Source organism: Squalius cephalus, assembly GCF_949319135.1.
Source record: "Squalius cephalus genome assembly, chromosome: 25".
In the NCBI taxonomy this organism is placed as follows: domain Eukaryota; kingdom Metazoa; phylum Chordata; class Actinopteri; order Cypriniformes; family Leuciscidae; genus Squalius; species Squalius cephalus.
In genome coordinates this window covers 8200702-8225441 of record NC_137146.1, presented here as the reverse complement: position 1 = coordinate 8225441, position 24740 = coordinate 8200702, and the positions used below count along the sequence as shown (strand labels likewise).

At 38.1% G+C, this 24740-nt stretch overlaps 1 protein-coding gene across 4 annotated transcripts in view; it reads left to right on the top strand.

The window, feature by feature from the left end:
* The window catches only part of arhgap29a (Rho GTPase activating protein 29a), a 42829-nt gene extending 18161 nt beyond the window's left edge, over positions 1 to 24668 (top strand). For 2 of the 4 annotated variants that reach the window (XM_079862942.1, XM_079862940.1), the window contains exons 3-23: positions 4882 to 5025; positions 8905 to 9001; positions 10135 to 10207; positions 10557 to 10617; positions 11466 to 11612; positions 12332 to 12396; positions 12547 to 12657; positions 12761 to 12841; positions 13680 to 13850; positions 14579 to 14716; positions 15565 to 15755; positions 17413 to 17585; positions 18641 to 18769; positions 20562 to 20660; positions 20886 to 21049; positions 21247 to 21435; positions 21698 to 21835; positions 22123 to 22355; positions 22443 to 22758; positions 23118 to 23223; positions 23321 to 24423. In XM_079862942.1, the coding sequence (XP_079719068.1) occupies positions 4882 to 5025; positions 8905 to 9001; positions 10135 to 10207; positions 10557 to 10617; positions 11466 to 11612; positions 12332 to 12396; positions 12547 to 12657; positions 12761 to 12841; positions 13680 to 13850; positions 14579 to 14716; positions 15565 to 15755; positions 17413 to 17585; positions 18641 to 18769; positions 20562 to 20660; positions 20886 to 21049; positions 21247 to 21435; positions 21698 to 21835; positions 22123 to 22355; positions 22443 to 22758; positions 23118 to 23223; positions 23321 to 24282 (3788 nt within the window). In that variant the 3' untranslated portion in view covers positions 24283 to 24423. Of the gene's footprint in view, positions 1 to 4881; positions 5026 to 7833; positions 8096 to 8904; positions 9002 to 10134; positions 10208 to 10556; positions 10618 to 11465; positions 11613 to 12331; positions 12397 to 12546; positions 12658 to 12760; positions 12842 to 13679; positions 13851 to 14578; positions 14717 to 15564; positions 15756 to 17412; positions 17586 to 18640; positions 18770 to 20561; positions 20661 to 20885; positions 21050 to 21246; positions 21436 to 21697; positions 21836 to 22122; positions 22356 to 22442; positions 22759 to 23117; positions 23224 to 23320 lie in introns of those variants that run through there. The other 2 variants (XM_079862941.1, XM_079862943.1) reach the window with 2 other exon arrangements.
* Positions 24669 to 24740: the final 72 nt, after the last annotated feature.

Sequence of the window (24740 nt, the reverse complement as noted above, 5' to 3'; positions counted from 1 at the left end):
TGTTTACATGTATGGCCCCTCTTTTCCCACTCCTACACTTGATGAGGCGTCACCATACAGGAATGCTGGGTTTCCATGACGCTAACTGGGTAAAAATGAGTCCAGAGTGGGCTTGCAGGAGTGGGCTTTCTATTCCTAGAAACACGCTTCCCCAGGTCTTAACCCAGGTGCACTTATCTGGACCCACGAAGAAGATCCCAACTTCCCCCTTCCTTCGCTCTTCCGTTCCCTGTGGAGTCCTACGGCCCATCTCTCGTTTCTTAAAGCCTCCCAGATTTATTGTTCTATAAATGCCTCATGCTGCAGGCCCCAAAGAAGACATCCCAACTGTTTGCAAATGGCCCCCGGAGACAAAAGGAAGGTTCCCCCAATCAGAAAGGCTTTTCTTGTCTCGCTGAAAGCTCGCTCTTGGTTAAACAAGGTTTCCCGTCATCACCGGTGAGGGGTCTCTTCCCTGCTATATCAATCTGTTGGTGAGTGATCGTGTTTGGCCCCGGTTAGAACAAACTCAGTGCTGTTGTAACCATCCCAAACAGGGAACTGCAGGGTTAAAATCATCAACTGCCCATCCTTCCCGCTGTTCTAGGACTCAGTTGTGCTAATTGGTTGTTTTTTAGGACCGGCCCAAACGAGCAGGGAGCCATTTAAAGTGTTTGATGGCCCTGGGTCTTGTGGCCTCTATTCTCTCTGTTCAGCCATACCGAGAAGAACTGAACACCCCCCGTCCTTTCGGGATGCGTGACCGTGTGTGCATGTGAATGGGAGCGCTGTGTGGGGATGGGGCCTTTCTTTGTGTTTGTGTTATTGTCATTCAAAATGTAATGTCTTTAAAAGAGGGTTTTTAATTTGACCCCCACCAATTAAGAGATTTAGGCTCGGGTTGGTTGGCGGTCACCTTTGACCCACCTGCTTATTATACTCGCCGTCTTCACATCACGGTGTGAAATCCTCTTGTGCTCCTTCTGTTTCTCCGAATATCTCTCTGTCCGCTCTCATTCTCTCTTTACGAGATTGTTTCTCTTGATAGTAATGTAGATAACTGTTGCCAAACTGATTGAGAATTTCTCTTAGTAATTGTTCTTGGTCTCATGTTTCCCAAGTGAAATGCAAGCTTAATATAGCAGAGACCTTTAAGAATAGTATGGCAGTTTCAGCATTGCAGTGATTAAGATTAAGATTATACTTAGTCAGATAGTTAGTCCCATACTTAACTCTGAGAGGTCTTGAGTGTGCCATGCTCTGAGAAAAACAGGATTGTATACCATCTAGAAAAGCAAAACTTTGAATGTTGACTTGACAATCTTGTTTGAAAGTTTTGAAAAGTTTAGTTTAGGGATAGGTTTATCAGATTTGTATGGGACTCGCAACATTGCAGGGATTAAGATTAAGATTATGCTTAGCCATTTAGGTTGTACACAGTTAAGAAATGAATTAAATACATTTTAACTAATTTAATGAATTTGAATTGAGCTAACAAACAGGATGGAGAATTGCAGTTCAAATTTGAATGTAACAAAGTCTAATTAAAATTCAATAAATTCATATAGCTGTAAAAGCAAAATTTGTTGAGGAAAACTTGGATGGATGGATGGAAGGATGGATACAGGGGTATGGCTAATTCATTTAAAAAATGATCAAAACTTCTTATATTCCAAAAATGTCTTCAGATAACTGTTATAACTCCTCAGATACAAATGTAAAACACTGTCTGTAGGCGATGTTCCTCTTCCTCTTTCAAGGCCTCATTGACTCATTGAACTGTAGATGATTTAACTTGGAAAGCATGGTGACTTCACAATCGCCTAGAGTAACCTTTTTCCCAAAGCTCAGAGTAAGACATTGTAGAGGCTTACAGGAACACATCCTGCACACTCCCACATGCAATAACCTCATCTGATGTGTAATAGCACTCATGACGAGGGGTCTCAAGGTCAGAAGTGCAGGGTTGGCCTCTTTCAAACAGGAGGGGAGCTGGTGAAGATTGGCTGCAGAAGATTAAAACAAAAGCTTGGTTCAGTTCTCATAAGAGAGCGCTGGGTTATCTCATCAGGAAGCGCTTATACATGACACTTGATGAAGATAAATGAGTGCTAAAGCAACAGGACAGTGGCAGACCTGCTGTTCACACTGGTAAGGGCAGCAGGGTTGAACATCAATGTAGATATGTCATTCTGTGAGCTTGGCATATTGACTCATGCAGTGGTTAGTCATTGAGCAAAGGATTTTTCTAACATTTTAATGCCAAAGACCCAAAAAATGATGACCCCCAGGCAAAGGACTCTTAAAATATAAAGGCAGCTATGTAATTTATTTATTTTTTATTATTATTATTTTTATTTTTTATTATTATTTTTTTATATATATAAAACCCACAGACCCAAGTTTGAAAAGGGCTGGTTTAGCTTTTATTCAAAGTAACATACTGTACATTTAAAGCAATCCCAATTACTGCTCAAGGGCACAGTGGTGGTATTTATAGATCACCCCTTGTGTAATTATATCATACGACCTTCCGGTTATCATTAATCATATCAGGGCATGTAGGTACACCTGCATAGGAAGCCTATAGGGATTTACACATGAACGAAATTATAGACGGTACTTTTTCAACACTACTTAGTGCATCACTTTCAAGGTTCATATTCATGAGGAGCTGAGAAACACACTGATTTCTGTAATTACACATGACTTAGTGAACTACACTGAGCGGACTGTTATAGTAAGGTTGCATGATATATCAGGACCATATCAGTTAACGTCTTATGTATTTATTTATTTATTTATTCAGTCTGCATTGCACATTTAAAAAAAATATATATATTTCATTAATGTTATGAAAAGCACAATAAACACTGTTTCTCAAGGACATTTTTTTATTTAGACTTTATGCTCATATATTATAATATTTATTGTTTAATCTTTCATGATTTATGTTATCATGTTGCGATGTCTAAATTTACTTGTAGCATACAAACAATTATATACATTTCTTGTACATTGTGATTTTCTTTATATTATCTGCCATTTATTTATCGGTTATTGCCCACATCATGAAAATAAAGGCCAGTATTTTTCAATATCGTTGCATCTATAATATATAATGATAAAATAGTTCCCTATAACTTCCCTTGCATAACTGTAATGTGGTCAGACGGCATTGGCTCTCTAAGGCCAGAGAGCAGCAGTCATTTCCGTGGTAGTCACCATCCACAGCAGCATTAGTTCCACCGCAGGCTCTTTTTGTTGCTTTTCGGAAAAGAGATGGAGCGAAAAAAGAGGGTAGAGGGGGTAAAGTCTCCCTGATCCCCTTTTCCGTATGCCGGGTAATCCAGAGGCCACCGTCAGCACAAATGTGGCTTTGATAGCTGGGAGAGGGTGCGACTGAACATGGTGCCCCTGAATGTGTTTATGGGTAAGCGAGTGCGTGGGTATGTGTTTGTGTGCTATTGCGAATCTAGGGGGAAACAGGTCAAAAGAAGCTGTATAGAAAGAAGGCCCCATGTGGGAAGTTCAGTTTGAATGTGTCTGAAAGTCGGCACTATTGTTGGGTTGTGCAATGTGTGCTTGGACTGACCAGGCAGCAGGCCGAAATTACATAATGAAAGCAAATGTGTGTCAGAAATGGTTATCTCAGGCACAGAAGGTAATGAGATGTGAAAGTAGATGTAGTGATCAGACAGGTTCATGCCATTGTGTTTTTGTTTCTAATCTAAACAAAAGATTCATTCAGAATAAGTGTAAGCTCTTCCTCCATCAGGTGTATGTTAAGTGTTTGATGACGTATTAGTTGGAATCAGGTGTCAAAATAACACCTGAATACAACTGATGTATTACCCAAGTTAAACTTGGATTTCTGATATTTGCACTTGTGTCTTGTGTGTCCTTTCAGAACACTTTATTGTACTATAATTAGAGGTGTTTGCTAAATCAAGCATCACTATTATCATTTCTGTCATGACACTCTCGGGGGGTTTGTCATGGTAATGGATATGACAATATTGACATGTTTGGTCTTGGCGGAATAGATCTGCAGGACTTGCTACTGCCAATAAATACACAGACATGCAGCTGCAGCTGTGCAATAGCATACATGAATTACCCATAGCAGATCTATACAGGTGGAGCTGGGGAAGGTGGAGGGTTTCTGAAAGCGCACACCAAATGCTACAGCAAACGCTGACCAAGTATTTGAAGGCTGAGCAGCGAACTCATCGGCTACTGATATATCAGGCGCCCAATCAGCTGTTTCCTGATGTGACTGCAAGCAGATTGAGTTAAGGAACTATCAGCCTGCGCAATCTAAAGTTTCATGACAGAACTTTGTATTGCTCATATTTATGGATGTAACTAAGTGAAGAGAATAGACCTTAGTCAGCGCCATATTTAATTTTTGACAGGAATAAAAATGAGGCTGTGCTGGATAGAAGTAGTTTGTTCCATGGATCATACTATTGTTTAACAACATACTGATTGTTCAGCGGAAAAAGTTTCAGTAGACAAAAACTCCACAAACAGTTTTGAATCGTGAAAATGATTTGATCTAGCCTTTATACAGTGCTAGCCATTGTAAAGACTGTAAGTCTATCCCTCACAGCCTTGTTTTCATTTGTTAAATTCAATATGGCATCTAACCCGACTAGCCTGTTTAGGTTTCTAATTAATAAAACTTGCGGTTTTTGCCCAATGAATTATAACATGGATGGGATGGGCTCTTTTGACTTGGACCAGTAAGCAGCCACTTATTAATGTTCTAGCAACGATCCAGAACACCCTAGCAACTCCCTCGCAACCAATCATGTTTTTTCAGGGGTTTTTTTCAGAAAATGAAAAAGTTTGTGACTTTTTTTTCATGACTGTAATGCTTCCTTGTATGTGTTTCAGATCACCAGGACTGTCTGCACCAGGTGGTTCACGAGCGTTTGGGAGAGCTGCTGCGTGTGTTGAAAGCTGTGATTTCCAAACATCACTCCTTGAATTCAGTTGAAATCCTCAGTGCGGCAGGGACCCTAATCGCAAAGGTCAAAGGTAAAGAGTTGTCTCACTCTCCTCCTTCGACTTTAATATTACACAGTGTAGAAGAATGAGGGAGAGACACTCATTCATTGCTATCTCACTCCTCAGATTCTCTCTCACGGGCCTCCCACTCTTGTTTTGCACTCTGTATCACTCTAAATTGTCTCATGTCACTAGTAACGATAAACCCGAAATTGCCAGAGATGATTTTCCAGTAGGATTACCAGTGCATACAAAGCTCTGTGAGATGCACGCAGAAATCAAATAGAGACATCTTTGTTTCTCAAGCTTCTCACAGGGCTGACATTGGAAAAGCAGAACAATGCATGTCTACAAGTGTGTTTGTGTGAGTGCACATATGTGTGGGGGCAAACGCTTGCTCGGAGTACAATGTCCTTGTCAGAGTAGAGGAATCCCGTTTCACTCGGTTCCACGGTGAAGATTAGCATCTCCATGCATGGCGATGCTTCACTTGGCTTGTGGACAAGAATCTCTGTATCTGCATAGCATCTAACAAACTTCTTATTGTGAGTGTTTTTCTTGTGCTGTCTTAAAAACCACTTAGTTTGATATTTTGTTATCTAAATCAATGATGTTTTAAGTGTGCATATAGTTTTTAGGACCACTGCGTGCATGTTCAGGTTCGTCTGTATTCATTTCATTGACAAAGATTAATTTAACCACATTCGCTGATATGTAACCTGTAGTGTCACTGATGTCAACATTTTCAGTGCCGAAATGTCTGCTGGTTCTCGCTTGTTTACACAAATAGAAGCAGGACTAAATGGCAGGTCTTGGTTTATTATTTGGTCACTTTACTTGCACTCTTCACTGTTATTGGGAACTGAAGCTAAAATGCCTAGCTTTGTTTTGACAGTTGATCTCATAGCGGGTCATGTGATGTTTTTGTATAAACACATCCCCAAACCTTTCAGTTTCCTCTTTCTAAACAGTTATGTTGCTATGCAGACCTTTTGGTTTCCTCTTTCTGTGCAGCTATTCAGTTTGCTCTGTGTAATCAAATTTATTTAACTTAAATCAGTTTTTTTTTAGTCTGTTTTTTTGTAACATACGTGCATTTTGTACATGTGCATAAATACTGAATGTATTATTGACAGCAAGTTTAGATACTTATAAATGCATATGAATCCTTTAAGTTATATAAATATCAGAACATTAAATTAGATTTGATTAATTTAATTTAGATTTATTGTAATTGTAGCAAATTAGGTTAATTAATGTTATATTATTATAATTCTATAAAAATATTATATTACAAATTGAATTATGGATTTGATTTATAAATAAATATTCTGCATTTACATTTTAGATGCTGTGGATATTGGATTTGGATTTCAGTGTTTGTAAAAAATATATATATGTTTAAACATTTTGTATGAAAACCTTTAAATACTAATGATTTCACCCTTCGATTTTCTAGCATCTGTTAATAATAGAAAGTTTCTGAAGTTAAATCTGTGCAATTCCAGCTTCCACCACTAGAGGGGAAGATGCTTCTTATGTTGGCACCACTTTCCAATAACTCTCTTCCAATAATTCTCTCTCTCTCTCTCTCTCTCTCTCTCTCTCTCTCTCTCTCTCTCTCTCTCTCTCTCTCTCTCTCTCTCTCTCTCTCTCTCTCTCTCTCTCTCTGATACACAGACACACACACACACACTGAAACCTTTGTAATGTGATACTTGAATAATCAGTGTTCTAGCTCTGTGGCTCGGAGATTAGAATAAGAGAAAGTTGAATATCCGGATCGGGGAGCTCCAAGCATGATAAGAACTCCACTGTGGAGTTTGAACAGGGCTGAATCTCTCATGTTCAGCTCGACACATGCGTCCGCTGCAGAAATGTGACACTGACCCTCCTGGCTGGGCCTCAGGATGAGATAGGGACCAGCAGGAGTTTAGGCAAACCTTCATGGAGGCTCTAGGGAGGACTGCGGTCCAGAATGTTATGTGAACATCCCAATATAAACTCCCCAAAAGCCGAATATCCTGATGGGAAGATATGTGCTGATGTTGACGAACCTCGTGCGAGGTGTCCTTGATGATTTTAGCGCTCAGCATACCGTCCTGTTCTGATGAAACAAAAATAAGGCTTGTTTTCTTGAGCAAGAGCCACAAGGAGGTTTTTTACCTTCCTTTTTTCGTCCTGCATTTCTGTTATGCAAGAACTCATGCAACATTCTTGCATGTATTGGGTTTCAAAAGTAATTGAAGTTTCTCTGTGGTGCAGCGTCTCTCATGGGCTGCCAACAAAAAGGGGGTGTGTTTGTTCCCATCAGCCCTGTGGCTCTTTACCTCTCACCACCTACATCCCTCAGGGACGCTCCAAACCCCCTTCATCTGATGGACTCGAGACCTTTTGACTAAGTGCTGCTCTCCAAATTCCCAGAGCTTACAGAGACAAATCCATCAAATTCTTCTTCGCACCAAGTTAGGACTGCATTTTAACCCACCTCTAATGTGAGGACGTGTCAGTGTCATCCTTATCTGAACAGATAAGTCTGGTATCTTCTGTGGGAAACGTCCAAACTGGGTCTCCGGGGGCTCAATGTTTGGTCTCATCCATGTTTTATCAGTTCCTCCCTCTAGATTTAGAGGTGAAATTGATTAGCAAGCCTCACTGGTGCCTGATTTCCCAGAGAGAAGGGGGAAAAACGCGAAAAAACAATGCCATTTTTGCTTGATGATGTAACTTCCACATTTGGATTGTGTGTGGATGGTGAGGGCTGCCATTGTGTTCTTGCGAGCTTCAGGATGTCCTGTTGGGGAGGGGTATGTGGAGGGACGAGGGGACGTAAGGACCAGACAGAACTTCGTAAACGGCGGTAGAAGGAGCTTGTGATCCGCATCACGTTCGCTTCAGAATCTAAAAACGTTTTGGGAAGATCTCAGAAGGTCAAGAAGAGCAGCCTAACTGTTTTGTCCATTCAGACCAGGAGTGTCTTCAGGCAAAGTTTGTTGGAGAATTTTGGTGAAAGACCCTAAAAAGATTCCTGGAAACTAATCGATCTTGTCTTTTCCTGGCGGTTTGGTGTGTGCTAACTGGATGGGAAGCGTAGTGGTCGGTAAGTGTTTGCTTTGAGGAAATGTTTTGAGTCTTGAAGACAGCTTCTTAATTTGCTTTTTAGCCATGCTATGATTTTTGAGGGCTTTCAAGAGTTCTTAAAGCTTCTTGTTCTCAGTTGAATGGCACCGGAAAGCTAAACTGAGACTAATGGTTAACTAAACCAGTAGTGACCAGATAGGAAGGTATACTAGGTATATAACAGGTGAAATCTGTTGTAATGGAGTACCTGGACATCCAGTGGCCTTCTTTCTCTTCACAGCTCTTCTTTTGGAGGGTGTGTTGGGGTAGATTTGGAATCGTGGGGGGAGGGTGTTGAAATAGGAATGGCGTCAGTGGTTTTGGCAAGGTCTACCACTTGTTTATTTTCACAGTGTTTATTATTGGAGCTGATTGTAGCTTATTTACACTGCTGTTTAGTTCCTCCCTGTCTTTACTAGTCCAGTGTTTAGACTCAGGAAACAAAGTTTTCTCTAGATTACAGACTGAGCCATAATGCTACTCCCAATCTTAGAGTAGAATTTGACTTTTTATGTAGGATGTGACTAGAAAAGCTGATGGACACTAATTTATAATTGTTTAAGTGTTAATTAATACATATTATTAATTATGTTTATGTTATTATAGCAACACCTTTGATAAATAGTACAAATATATCTCTATAGCTATACATTAATATATTATATGATTTTATGTATATTTATTTATGTATTCACTCATTTGTTTCAGTATCCATGTAATAATCAAGATAAAGTATTTTAATATTTTCATTTCAAACATTTTTTTTTCTCATCTTTTGTCATCAAACAGGTGTTAACTTCAAGGAAGTGAATGAAGACAATAAGCAGACGCTCTTTTCCGAGATCTACTCTTCCATAGATACATTGGCCTTCACGTTTGGCAATGTGTAAGTGCAACACAGGTGCTTCATTATATGTTGCTGTAAAATCATTGGTTTGTCATGAAACATTATCCGATTAGTCATTTAAAAAACATCTGCACAGAGGATAGTGACCTCCCTGAGTCAGCAAGCTGAATGTGTGTTCAGCTCATGTCTGTTTTATAAGATAACACCGACTCTATGTGGTTTAGGTGTTGCTTGTTATTTTTCACATCAGGAGTGTGCACGATTGTGTGTGTGAGTCATTAGCTTTGTTCCTAAACCTAGTGAACTTCAGCATTTTAAGGCATCATAGGCAAAAGCTGTTTCAAAGGGCAACTTGATTATTCTACCTCATAAGATGCCTTGTTTTAGAAAGATTACAAGAAAGCATTGCATCGTTTGAATAGAAGCCAATGGCTACATCCAAACATGCATACATACAACTCCCAGTATTCATAAAACAGTTGGCGAAAAGTACCCGGCTGGCTACTTCTGGTGAGATTCTGAAGTGTGCATCCAATGACAATTTATCCCATGAGGCCACTGGAGATGAATTGTGAATGGCAGCAAAGTGACACAACTGACACTGCAAGTCACATGATAATAACAACTTGTCAATGTAGTATTTACGGATTACATTCATACCAAACATTCTTGGCATATAGAACATACTTTTTTAACGGTTGTGATGTAATTACTTAAAAAGAATATGCAATTTCAGAATATTTGTGTGTGGTATGTATTTTTATGCTTATAAGTGTATTGCAGTGTTAGCTTAGCAACATGCTAACAACAAACTCTATTTGAACTCTATTAAGTCAAGTCTCGCTTGCTAATTTTATTTGTCTATGTATTTTAGTTGCTGCGTATGTAGACCACTCCAAATTTGTCACGTGGTTACGATATTGTCCACACAGAATGTGTTTTTAGCATTCCACTGCACTGTTTTTCCATTGTTTTTCTATGTAAACATGTTAGAAGAATGTGTTTCACCGTTGCACTAGGGTTTTGCGTCTTTTGCAGCATGACGCTCAAGTTAAAAGTAGTTCAACGTTCCAAAGCAGTCACTTACAAGGCTTTGGTCCTGCTGTGCATGTGCACTTGTGCATGTGTGTGTTGTTTTAATGTTGAGTTTGTTTTTGTCTTGTCTTCCTCAGAGTGTCTGACTTCCTTATGGGAGATGTAGAGAATGGCTCAGCCTCGGGGCTTCCTCAGGCCCGCAGGAGCAGGGTGAGATTTCCCGCTTTCCACTCCTCAATATACACTTTAAAGCAGTCCGAATAACAGGTGGCTGTATGTCACGTCAAAGGCTGAAGGATCTGGCTGCTTTCTGTGCTTTAGAGGTGGGGGTCAGAGAGTGCAATGCTCAGTAAAGGAAAATAGAAACAAGGTCTGTTTTGGAGAAGAGGGCTCTTCCTGTTTGGATCACCCCCCGTGATATATCTCATGGAAAAAGCCAGTGACACTTTGGCATTGTGATTTGACTGAGTACTCTCAGATAAACCAGATATGGAAGATAAAACGTGTTTCCTTTTCTGTATTGGATTGTTTGTTCAATCCGCCGTCTCTTTTATTTCAGTCTTTTGAAAACCTGGCAGTGGAGTCCGGAGGATGTGTACCGGAAAAAGATGACCCACCAGGTGAGAGTCAATAAAACATTTTTTTATCAAGAATTTATACATATAAGTTACTTACTTAATAAATATTCCATTTAATATTTAAATATTAAACATATTTAAATGAAATCATTTAAAATCAACATGAAATCCAATTGGACTTGGATTTTCTCCTCATTCCAAAATTTGTTTATTTATTCATTTATTTATTTATAATTATTTATTTGATTTATAGATCTGCCTCTGAAATGTTTTTATTTTATTTTATTTTATTTTATTTTATTTTATTTTATTTTATTTTATTTTATTTTATTTTATTTTATTTTATTTTATTTTATTTTATTTTATTTTATTTTATTTTATTGTTTCTCTACCTCTGTTAGCAATCTTTCTTATTTGTTAACTCCTCCCCTCCAACCACCTTTCGTAAACGTCACTTTTTATGATTCAAATGATTCAATTGATTCCTGATGGATAATGGATAAACATGTCACATTACAGAAATAAAACCACAATTGCAAAGGTTTGAATTTAGCAGCACGGATCACACCCACGTAGACTCGCACATATCAAACAGCTCCCTGTTCTCAGATCAGATTTCACTGATCATTCTCAGCATGTGTGAATAAACGCTCGGCTCACACATTCGCTGTCACTTTAAATCCTGGCAGGGCTGCTTAGTGACAATCCAATCTAATACAGCCCCAAGGTCAGTAAACACTTTCCTTCTGCCCTACACACACACATACGCAAACACCCTGCCCCTGGTGTAAAATCACCTATGTCTGGGGTGGGCTTGCTGGGATCCATGCGACAGCCCTTGCTGCTCACCCTCACGGATGTGTTTGGCTATGTGTCTGTCCTTTTGGCAGGTCCCTCTCCTCCCGCAAGGGTGGAGGAGATGGATGGAGCTTTGCTCCGGAGTGACAGCGGGGTGGAGTCGGCCCTGCTCTATGCCAAAGCCTGGTCGAAATATACCAAGGAACTCCTGGCCTGGGTGGATAAACGTATTAATATGGGTGAGTCGAGCATCTAGATATCTGTACAAGCATGTTTATCTATCATTAGTAGATGAGGGAGTTACTGTTAGTTGTCTTCAGCTTTAGTGGTTAATTGTGTGTTTTTCAGTGACTAATGAAAATGCGACAACAAATATATGTATAATTGAATATTTGAGTAGGATAAAGGTTACACAATCAGGCTAATCAGCAAGCATGCAGGGCTTGCAAAACGAGAATGAGAAATGTTTAACTTCACAATTAGTAGCTATACCATTATATGTAACACAGGCAACGGTCATGATAATGTGATTCAAATGACACGCTTCCTTTTAAATGTTTAGAATCTGTAAGATTTCTTAAATGTTTTTGAAAGAAGTCTCTTATACTCACCAAGGCTGCATTTATTTGAAAAAAGAAAAATGAAAAGATTGTGAAATAATATTACCATTTAAAATAACTGTTTTCTATGTTAATATGTTTTTTAAAAATCCTGTGATGGCAAAGCTGATTACCGCTATTACTTTAATCTTCAGTGTCACATGACATCCTCAGAAATCGTTCTAATATATATATATACATATGCATTCATAATTCATTGAGTGTAACAACTTATAAAATATTTTAAAACTTATAAAAAACATATAAAATATAAAATAGTTTAATTAGTCGACTGACTGTGTAATTGAACTGACAAACCAAGACTCTATATTAATCATATCCTTTGAATTTATTCCCAGACATTGAGTGTGCAAAGTGCTATGCCAAGATGGCTGAATCTGCAAAGGCGCTGGCGTCTCAACAGGTCAATATTTCTATGATATCCACTTCATAAAAGTACAATTCAAAAACTTACACATTTCCATTCTCAGACTATAAAAAATATTTGCTAAGTAAGCAATGGTGCTATCAAAACTTTGTATCTGTTTGTTCAATCCTTTGTGGTTGATTCCAGGAGCACATGCCATTCCGGGATATTTACATATCTGCCTTCAAAAACGATATTGAATACAGCCATTTGATCATGCAAACCACAGCTGCTCTACAATCTAACAAATTCATGCAGGTACAACTACTATTCTCGTTCTGATTTTGATCTTATGCTCTCATTGTGTAACTGATTAATTGAAAATGTACTAGTTTTTTTAAAAGTGTATGTCCTTTTTTAGCCTCTGCAAGCTCGAAAAAATGAGCTCGATAAGTTGAGAAAGGAGGTGAAGGAACAATGGCAGAGAGAGCAGAAGAAAATGGTGGGTAGATTTGTATGCAAATCAATCAAAAGCAGTATTTGCGAAACACGTTGCTCACTATGAGGTCCCCTCTGAAAACCGAATTGGCTCAGCTGTCAGCCTGTTTGTTGTTCAAATTCCTCTGCTGATCTAATAGAGGCTCTGTGTTAACACTAATTACATCAGATTCAATTGCAGCGACTTCATTCTGTTGGTGCACAGACATGTCTTTGTGTGAGGTATTTTGGTAAGCGGCTGTTTAGCACCTAAGCATGACTTATTACTGACGACAAGAGAACAAAGAAAGTTTAAGGTGGTGCTTATGCACTGCTACCCTCTGAAGTGCCGATTATCTGTGTTCTTCTAGTGCCTCTGAATGGGCATCAAGTATGTACTTCCTTTAAAACGTATTTGTGTGATTTGATAATTATAGAAAATGTGTTGTGTTTTGGATATGCATATGTGCATGTGCTGAAATTAGTTGATGAGTTTGACTTTATTATAAGAAATGGCTCTTTAATGGTGCTTATTTGGTATTTTTTCCAAATGATTTTTGAAGGACCAGTATTCTTTTTTGCAACTTTTTATTATTATTAGTCCACTTTTATTTTTTGTCAAAGTAATGATTTAATTAATAAAAAACAAAACAAAAAAAAAACATAGAATTACGAGGTTTCCGTCTAAAAGCAATTATTTATTTTCATATCATGAAGTATGGAGTGTGTCACATTATGGAAGTAAAGTGACTTAAACATTAAAAAGGCTGTTTTTGTTACTGTACCTTTAAGATGTCTCCATTTAAACGACCTCTGTTATGATTGGCTAATCATGTGAATGTGTTTCTGTTGTGTATTTACAGCATGAAGCAGACAGTGCGCTGAAGAAGGCCCGGCTCCTGCAGGCTCAGAGGCAGGAAGAGTACGAGAAAGCCCGCTGCTCAACCAGTCGAGTGGAGGAGGAACAGATCGGAGCGGCTGGAGGAAAACAGCTGGAGAAGAGACGCAAACTGGAGGAGGAGGCTCTGCAGAAGGTCTGACACGGATGCAACACACAACCGTTGCTTTATCCATCCATTTTGCAATAATTCAATCTTGACTTCTATATTGCACACTTTTCTGTCTTGTATATGTAAATCTTCAAAAAATGATTCACTGATTAATTTAAATGAGCACTCCGAAGACTTTTATTTTGTAGCTGCACTTTACCTGTACTTTTGATTCATTTACATAAATTATTAAGGTTTGTTTTCTTTGTTTTTTTTACTTTATTAGTTGTATTTTTATATTTTCACCTTATCTTTTTGAGATCCTTGTTGTTAAAGTGCCATTAAACCCAACTCAGATTTTTTTGTAATTAAATTATAAAAATTGTTCGTCATAATAAACAATTTTATATTAGATATAATACAATAAAATAAGATTGCACTCTTAAGTAGTTTCATTGTTGCAGATATGTTTTGTTTGTAACCAATATAGCTAGCTACTTTTCCAAAATACTAAGGAGTCACAACTATAGTTTACTACAATACTATACTAATATATATATATATATATATATATATATATATATATTTACTTTACTATAAACTATAAATGATGAGTCTCTTGTGGCTCGGCAAAATAGTTTCAAAAGTAGTTTTCTCCAGTCTGCTGTAAATAATCTGTTGTTTTAGACACAAAGATGATTTTGGCCAGAAATGAGAGAAACAGGAAATATCTTGGTCTAAATATAATTGTGTTTGTATGTGTCCGTTTCTAGGCAGAGGAAGCCCAAGAACATTATAAGAATTGCATTACAGATGTCGGAGTGAAGAGAGTGGACCTGGCCAGCACCAAGAGCGAGATTCTTACTCAGATACGAGAGCTTGTGTTTCAGTGCGACCTGACCCTGAAAGCAGTGAGTAATAATGTACACACACGATTAGATAAAATCTAACTTATTAATGGTCATTCAGACAAAACAGGCACACCTGGGATCCTTGAGGCGGATTGTAATTGGTTGACTTCACTTCAACAAAGTGACCTCAGGCTACAGGTTAAATTTCACAATTTCTTAACCAGTAATGACTCAATGGTCAAGCGATAAATCTTTTAAATTGTTTTTTTGACAATTGCTTGATTTGTACTTTTTTCATGTTATCTGTGTAGCCAGTGCATTATTTTTTTCATTTATGTACTATTATAATGTTTATTTTTTTTGAATTGGCTTTTATTTTTACAGTTTTTAATTTTAGTTTCAGTTGTAGTCATTTTGTTATGTGCTTTATATTTATATATATATATATATATATATATATATATATATATATATATATATATATATATATAATGTTATATATATGTTGCTATGGCAAAACTTCTACTTTTCACTTGAGGTTGTTTTTTTTTTTTTTTTTTTTTTTCATCTAATAATTATATTTTATTTCAGCTTTTTTTTTTTTTTTTTTTTTTGTTAACGATAACAACACTGAATCTCATTGGTCGAAATTCTTTTCCACTTAACTGCATTTTAAAATTTCTAAAATGTAAACATTTTAAAACGGATTAACATTAAAGTTTGGATCATGAACATTACAAAAAAATCCTTATATTGTTCTACCTCTGACCAGTAACTTTTCTCCAACATATTGCAGTTGTTTGGCACAAAACAACTCACATTTTTTTGACACAATTAGGACTAAATGTTTGTGCCAATGGCCTCAATTGTACTCATTTGATAGTAATTATTTATTTTCTTGTTTGCAGGTGACGGTGAACTGGTTTCAGATGCAGCAGGCACAGGTGGTGTCCCTGCCTGTGAACTTCCAGTCACTATGCGAGAATGCTAAACTGTACGAGCCAGGTCTATGTTACACTGAATTTGTGAAGAGTCTGCCTTCAGACAGGACCAGAGTGGAATCGTTCTCCTTTGACATCTCTGGGACACAGAACACAGGGTAGGTCTATATCCCTATCCGTAACTTTTTCCCAGCTCAGAACATTCCCACAGAGATGAGTATCCAGGAAAATCTGTGTTTTGGAATCACTATTCTAAGTTTCGCTTCTCCAACTGGCAAAGGCCTGCTTGTTTTTTCCCAGATCTTTGACTTTTAAGTCACTGAGTGATGGAGAAAGAGAGAGAAAATGAATTGTGTTGGTGAGAATGTCACACAATTGTGTGGTCGCCCTCAGGTCTTCCTGAGGAAATGGCTGTGGTCGGGGCAGAAAGGGATACAGGGAACGGGACAGGGAGTGAAGGGAGGAATGTTTCGTGTTGTTTCTGTTCAACAGATCTCATGTTCGCATGCGCTCTTTCTGGCACATGATTCTGGGTTGTTGATATCCTGTGTTGTGTTGGGGACAATATTTCAGAGCAAACTCTTTTAAAAACACACCTCTCATTCCTGAAATGAAACTCAAAAGCAGTCTAGTCAAAACACCCATGTTCTAACACAAGGTCCTTTTTTATTCGTGGCTCGGTGAGTGATAGCTGAAGACCTTTTGTTTTGAACTGTTAAGAGGTTTTACTGAAAATACCTGGTGGGAGGTGGTGAAAACTGTATTTCATCAGTTTCTCTCTGTTAAATGTCAATAAAGAGCAACCCAGTAAGTACACATACATTGAGGTGCATGTGGATATGCGTAATTTGTGTACAAATGTAATTTATGTATATGTATATAGGCAAAATATATGTATCTTGCAAAAAACATCCTGCATGTTGTTCTAACATCTTATCTGTAATGTTTTTGCAACGTAATAAAAATGAGCAAAATTTGTATCTTATATGTAGTATTTTTAATGTTTTTTTTTGTTTGTTTATTGAAATAAAGCTGAAATCAAATGTAAATAAGAAAAAAAATTAAAATTAGAGCTTAGAAATGTTGCAAAAATTAATAAAACAAAACTGAAATAATAAATTAAATAGAATAATTAAAAACTATTCAATTTTTTTTATAAATTGACAAAAGCACATACAATTACTAAAACTTAAACATATATGTGACCACAAAACCCGTCACATGAGTAAATTTTTTTAAATTGAGATTTATACATCATATGAACGCTGAATAAATAAGCTTTCCAGTGATGTATGGTTTGTTAGGATAGGACAATATTTGGCCGAGATAAACATTGAGAAAATCGCCTTTAAAGTTGTCCATTTATGTTCGCGATTGTGCTGCATTCACTCACAAAAATAAATGTTTTATATATTTACGGTAGGAAATTTACAAAATATCTTTATGGAACATGATCTTTACTTAATATCCTAATGAGTTTTGGCATAAAAGAAAAATCGATAATTTTGACCCATACAATGTTTTGTTGGCTATTGCCACAAATATACCCATGCTATTTGTGACTGGTTTTGTGATCCAGGGTCACTATATGTATATATATATATATATATATATATATATATATATATATATATATATATATATATATATATATATAAGCGTACCAACATTAACATTCTTAAAGTATTTAAATGGCCACAGTCATTATGGCCAACTATGTTCTTTCTCATATCAGGTTTGTGGCATAAAAACGGACTAATCTAGTCCAAACTACTTTTAACTGGTTTTCTGAAATACTTTTTTATGTTCATGCAGGTTGCCCCTCTCAAAGCGAGTGATGAATAGTGGTCATTCATCCCAAGTTCACTTGTCCCAGGTGTCTCTCGCACCTGGAGACTTCCTGAGTGCCGACGATGTGGAGAGTCACGTCCAAGCACGCACTGGAAAGATGACGGACGGACGCTCCAACAGCAGTTCAGATATTCAAGGTAGCACATCAAACACCTCTTCTCTTTTGAACAGGTTTTCCTTAAAAGCGCAGCACGTTTTACGATTCAGTGAGGTCCAGTGAGGCTGCATCACTGCAGGGTTTTGGCTGACTTTCCAGGAATGCTAAAAGTGAATCGCTCCCTCAGGATGCGCCCTCGTTTATCTCTTTCATGAAAAAGTTTTTTCTTTTCACTAATGACACATGAAACCTCCTCTCGGAGATACGCCTGTCAGACCTGCTTTTAGCAGAGATCAATTGGACACATTAGTGTTTTAAGACATCTCATTAAGGTTTACGAGAGTGTGAACTAGCATCAGCTGAAGACAGGGCAGAGGAAGTGGGCGGCCGATACACACACAGCACTGAACTGATCATCTGTGATGTTCTTGACTCTTATTTCAAACTTTTCGTCCATTTCTTGAATCAAAATTTATTTTATTTTATCCTATTTTTTTATTAGGGTATTCAATTTGATTCGAATTCATAAGCTCTCGATTCAATTGAATTCTGATTCAAATTAGATTGGATTCAATTCATTTGGGTATATTTCAGTTATAATGTCCATTTTGCATAAAGTACATGTGATGGTAATTTTCTCTCTGCTAACCCTTTAAATTTTACACTACATTGTTTTAGACTGATTCAAACCTGGTAACGTTAATTAAAGCTATTAATTAAAAGAACCGGCTCATAAGAGTCGTGTTTCGGGAATCAGGCTACATCGGTACATTAAATAGTTACGATTCACTAAAATTAAACGGTTCATAAGAGTAACTTGTTTCAGGAATCAGGCTACACTGGTAGACTATATGGTTATGATTCACTAAAATGAACCGGTTCATAAGAGTCATTTGTTTCTGGAATTGGACTAGACTGGTAAACTCTGTTGTTATGATTCACTAAAAAGAACTGGTTCATAAGAGTCATTTGTTCATGAATCAGTCGCTTATTTACCATGCCATATAGTAAAACACAAGGATAGACATATACATCAAAATAGAACTCGTGTACTATTCAGATCAAAGTTTCTGAATGTTATGTCGTGTTTGATAGCTCTGAGGATCCAGGGTCCGTTCCGGGTCTGGAGGAGCAGCAGTCAGGGTGGAGGCATGTGCAGTGACTCTGAGAGCGCTGGAGGAAGCAGTGAATCTCGCTCCATGGATTCCCCTACGGCAAGCCCAGGTACAGCAACAGTCACGCTTATAAATCTCTCTTTGCTTGAGGCAAATAAACACACTTGATTGACAGGTCTTTTGTCATGAGTGTGTAGCATAGTGATGGTAAACAGATCAGTCACGGTCTCTGTTGCAAAATTACCCAGAATGACACTAGTGTTAAAAAGTTTGGGGTCTGTAAGTTTTTGTTTTAAAATTTTGTTCTGTAAGGATGCATTAAATAGATCAGAAGTGACACTAAAGACATTTAATAGTATGCTGTTTCTATTTCAAATAAATGCTGTTCTTTTGAACTTTCTATTCATCAAAGAATCCTGATAAAAGTATCATGGTTTCCACTAATTAAGCAGTATGTTTTAAACATTGATGATAATAAGAAATGTTTCTTAAGCACCATATCAGCATATTAGAATGATTTCTGAAGGATCGTGTGACACTGAATACTGGAGTAAGGATGATGAAAATTCAGCTTTGCATCACATGAATAAATTATACTTTCAAATATATTAAAATAGAAAACACTTATTTTAAATTGTAATAATATTTTACAATGTTACTGTTTTTACTGTATTTTTGATCAAATAAATGCTTCCTTAATACCATCCCTAAACTTTTGAATAGTAGTGCCTAGGGGTGTGACGGTTAGTATATAACCGTGAGACCGACGGTTATAGTTGAACACCGTCATTAGAACTCTATAACCGCCAAAACCGTGTTATTAAAATATTTTTTACAAACATTTTTTATCATAGAGAATGTTTAAATACTAATTAAAAACAATTGTTAACAGTCTGTGTCATTAATGGTCTACGTCGTTTCCAACTGTATTTGATTCTTTGCCAAGTAGCCTACCAATGCAAGTTTTGTTTTGTAGATCGTCAGACATGATTTTTACCACTTCATTAAGTTTTGCTTTTTAGAAAGCCTTTCTTTAAAGTGAATTTCATTTTGTACTAAATTGTATCTTAATTTTAATAAATGTTTCATCAACCAATTTAATAAATAAAAAGCAGATATAGCAGACAATATAATAACCGTGACATTGAGGCGCCAACGCACCGCGTTCACTTGTATTGTTAAAAGCCTTCCTTTAAAACGAATTTCGTTTTGTACAAATTGTATCTTAATTTTAATAAATGTTTCATCAACCAATTGCATGTATTTAATAAATAAAAAGCAGATATAGCAGACAATATAATAACCGGCGCTGGTGCGCCGCGTTCACTTGCATTGCATTGTGAAGTTGAACTAGAGCGCATCTCATCGTAAATGAATGAAACTCAGCATAGGCCTATGCCTCATACATTTAGCATTAAATATCTTTGCTGCATCCTTTTTAGAACAGACAAGGGCTTTATCGCGGCTCGCATCGGCAGAGCATTCCATCGTCCATAGACCGCAAAACAATAAGCGGATGGCGGGCGTGTGCGGCTTTGAAATTTGGTAAAAAAAACAACCCGGTGCGGATGATGAGTGCGGTTGCGGATGAAATAAAACCCCATCCGCGTATCTTTATTGATAACATTGATTATTTTTATTTTTTAATGTAGGCGATCAAGTGTCTGCTCCTTTATTCAAACTACGTTGTCCTATACAGACGAACGTCGCAACACCCCCCCCGACGGTTATGTTACGAACCGTCACATTTGACTCACGTCATAACCGTCATCACCAATTCTGAAACTGGCACACCCCTAGTAGTGCATCATCTGTATATGATTTTGTATTGATTGTAAACATAAACACTTAAAAAACATAAACACATAAAAAACTAATGATCCATTTGTGCCATTTTCAAGGTGATTTTAAGAGAAGGCTTCCCAGAACCCCATCCACAGGCACCATGTCTTCAGCAGATGATCTGGATGAGAGAGAACCGCCATCTCCTTCAGATAATGGTGAGCTTTTGTACATTGAATAACACCTCCAAACATGCTCTCTGGCTGTTTGACATTGCACAAATATTTTTATTTTTTTATACTGTAACAGACAGAAAATGTACAGAATGTAGTCCAAGCATGTTAACAGTGTGCTATAATTGTCGCTTGAAACATTTTTCAAAATCTTTTGGAAAGGTCTGAATGAACAGAGCAAAAATAAAGACTGTAAACATTGTCTCTTAGGTTTGAGTGAAATGGTTACTGAGGCAGCCAGCTCTCCTGGACCTTTTCGCAACACACAGATGTCTAAAGCGGCACAGACGCACAAGCTGAGGAAGCTCCGTGCTCCATCCAAGTGCCGGGAGTGTGAAAGTCTTGTGGTATTTCACGGTGCTGAATGTGAGGAGGTGAGTTTTTACATGAACACACACAACTCATTGCATACAAGTCGTTGATAAAGGATGAGCTAAAATACATTTTTGTAAGATAATGTTATTTAATGTTTTTGTGTTGCAAATGCAATTTGCATGCCTTAATAATTTTAGAATTTGCACCATGGGAATTTAATTATGCAATCAATTCTTCATTCTTGTGTTATTTTCAGTGTTCTCTCGCTTGTCATAAGAAGTGTTTGGAGACTCTAGCCATCCAGTGTGGGCATAAGAAGCTACAGGGAAAACTTCATCTCTTTGCTATCGACTTTGCTCAGGCAGCCAAGAACAGTCATGATGGAATCCCCTTCATCATCAAAAAATGCACCTCAGAGATCGAAAACAGGGCTCTGAATATCAAGGTGTGTACTTAGATTTATGCATTTGGCAGACGCTTTTATCAAAAGCGACTTACATTGCATTTCAAGGTACACATTTACATTTTTATCGGTTCTTGATTTCCCTGGGAATCGAACCCATGACCTTGGGGTTGCAAGCGTCAACGCTCTACTGTTTTAGCTACAGGAAAGCTACTTCCTCTCTATGTCTTATGTATTTCCAGGAGGATATGAAATGTAAATGCTGAGGGAGACTGAAAGGGGATGTTTTGTTGTATTTTTAAAGGGAATTTATCGTGTTAACGGTGCCAAATCACGGGTGGAGAAGCTTTGTCAGGCATTTGAAAATGGCAAAGACCTGGTTGAGCTTTCGGATCTCTACCCTCACGATATCAGCAACGTCCTCAAACTCTACCTACGCCAGGTATATGTCAAAATTATGTTTTTTAAATGCAACTTAATACATTATAAATTCCTTACATGTTTTTGTGACTTTTTTATTATTATTATCAAATATTAAACAGAATTATTTAAGAAACATTTGCCCTGCAAAAAGCATTTTCCGCCCTATTTCAGTATTTTAAATTTAATTGAATTTATTTAATATTATTTTATTTCATTTTATAACATTGTATTTATTTACCCATTCATAAAATAAAATAAAAATAGATGTATACGTTTGTGTAATAAAAATAATTTTATACCCCTCAGCTCCCAGAGCCCCTCATTCTTTTCCGATACTATAACGACTTCATCGGATTGGCCAAAGAGAGTCAGAGTATCATTGTTGATGAAGTAGAGGCATCAAGAGGAAGTCCCGCATCCGACAACCCGCAGATCAGCGTAGAGCTCAACCGAGTCCTCTTCAAGATTAAAGACCTGCTGCGTCAGCTTCCTCCAGCCCACTACAAAACCCTGCAGTTCCTTATTCAACACTTGCACAGGTGTTTTAATGAGTATATGTTTTAATTAGCATATAGATGAAAACGGCGTCAGAAAACAGTTTGTAATCACATTTTTCTTTCTAATAGGGTGTCAGAAAGGGCAGATGAGAACAAGATGACTGCCAGTAATCTGGGCATCATCTTTGGGCCCACACTGATCAAGCCCCGACAGGCCGATGCGGAGGTCTCTCTGTCCTCTCTGGTAGATTACCCCTACCAGGCCCTGATCGTGGAGCTTTTGATCCGCCATTACGAGATGATCTTCGACACTCCTCTGAGTCCTCTTCCTCCTTCCTCCCCTGTAGCCGAGAGCTCTCCGCTCCCCATCAAATCACGTCTCACCTCACGGGAGAAGCAACAACAGCTTAGCCGACATTCAAAGTCCATGGTGGACATCAAGGAGGTGAGGCGGTTTGTTGATGTTTATGATGTTGATTATAATAATGGTTAAAAACTATTTTTTATTTCAATATAATCAAAGTCGCTACCCTGCTGGAAAGTCCATCAGAAACCAACTTCTGGCCCAAACTAGTCATTACCTGGTCAAGATGGTAGTTTAGCTGGTTTGAACTATCTTGACCGCCTTTGGCCAGTAATAGGTTTTTTTTTGTGTTGGGTCCAAGGAAGTCCACCAACTGTTTTTTCCATCAGAGAATAGATCAAACCAAACCTTAGATGTCTAAATGAACCAAATGAAAATTAATAAAACTCTAATAAAACAATATCTGCTTCATTTTTCCATCTTTGTTTCATTTCTCAAAGCAGCAACAGTCAAAGGCTAAGACATATAAAAGACATTCGTCTGTAATACCTTCTACTCACCTGGTGGATGAGATGAAGATAAGTTCTGACAAAGACTTCGCTGCAGGTCAGTATTGTTTTACTTTGCTAAAAAAAAACATAAAATGGCATATTGTCATACGACAAAAGCTTCTACTTCTCTCTCTCTTTGTCTTTGCATGCAGTTGGCGATACAATGGACATCAACAGGCACCTCTCATCAAGCGTTCCTGAAATGAGGAACTCGCCCGGCCTCAGCCGCCGCAACCACGTCTCCAGAGTTCAGCTTCGCCCACCGAGACCCAAGCTGGCCTCTCGACCGATCAGCATGCCAGCCGAGCGGCTCCTCAACCTCGCCAAGGTGGACGAATGTAACGTGAAGAACTCCGTAGAGCAGGGTGACAACCACGGTCGTGATCCCGTCATCGAGGAGGTGTCCGAAGAGGAGAAGCCCAAGTCCAGAGCGGGAAACCATTACAGGAAATCTTATATCGATACGCAGACCCTACGGCGGACATGGGACAGGCAGTATAAGCATCACGACATCACTCCAAAGACCTTTGTGATTACAACCACCTATCCTTCTGATTCCGGGACCAATGATGCCAACGTTCACCCTTCTTCTCTCACGTCATCGTCTTTTTCAGAACACACCAAAACCGTCAGCACTGCTCTTGCTAACAGACCCTACACCATTGCTGTGAGGCCTGGACGGACTTTACGCAGGGAAGGAAACGTTAGCGAGTACTGCCCCGTTCCCACAGCCTTCAGGCCTCCTAGAACTCTGCAACCTCCTCCTGGAACGTTCTACAAACCTCCAGGTAGCAAAACCAAAACATTAACAGAGGTCGAGCTTAAGTCGAGTAGAGCAACCGCAAACAGCACCGAGGAAGAAGAGGAGGATGACGATGACGATGAGGAGGAGGAAGGGTTTGGGGTGGAAGTCTCGGTTGATGAACCTGAGACAGATTTGGATCCAGAACCATCACCAGAGCTGGATGCCCACAATACAAGCCCACTTTTGCTTCCTCAGTCTCCCGGCTCCAGCCCGGAGGAACTCGGACAAAACGAGACCAAACCCGTGTACCAGAGACTCAGATCACACCGTATGCAGGATCTCGAACACAGGGAGGCACATTTTGTTTGAGATCTGGACACTTATGACTCCAGAACTGTTGGTTAAGGGACAACCGGGAATGTCATCCCGGGACGGGGTCACTGTCTTTACGATTTTGTCTCGGACCTGTGAATTTTAGCAACGGCCCCATTTTGTGTATGTGGAAAGGTTTTCCATAACTGTGAAGAGATGCAAGGACATGGTATATATCTTTATATTAATATATTGTGCATCTGCTGTTTGTAATAATCAAACAAACCACTTGGACAAGAATTCACACAGTATGCACTTAATGTTTTTTTACTTTATCGCATCACTTATGCACAAAGTCAAAACAACCCGTTTTTGCATTATAACACCAGAACGTCACTGTCACCGTGCAATTTCATTTACACTGTATATGGATTTTTTTGTTTAAAAAAAATATAAATATATATATATATATTCTGTATATTTCTGTATTTTTATGTTTTACACCAAAACCAAAA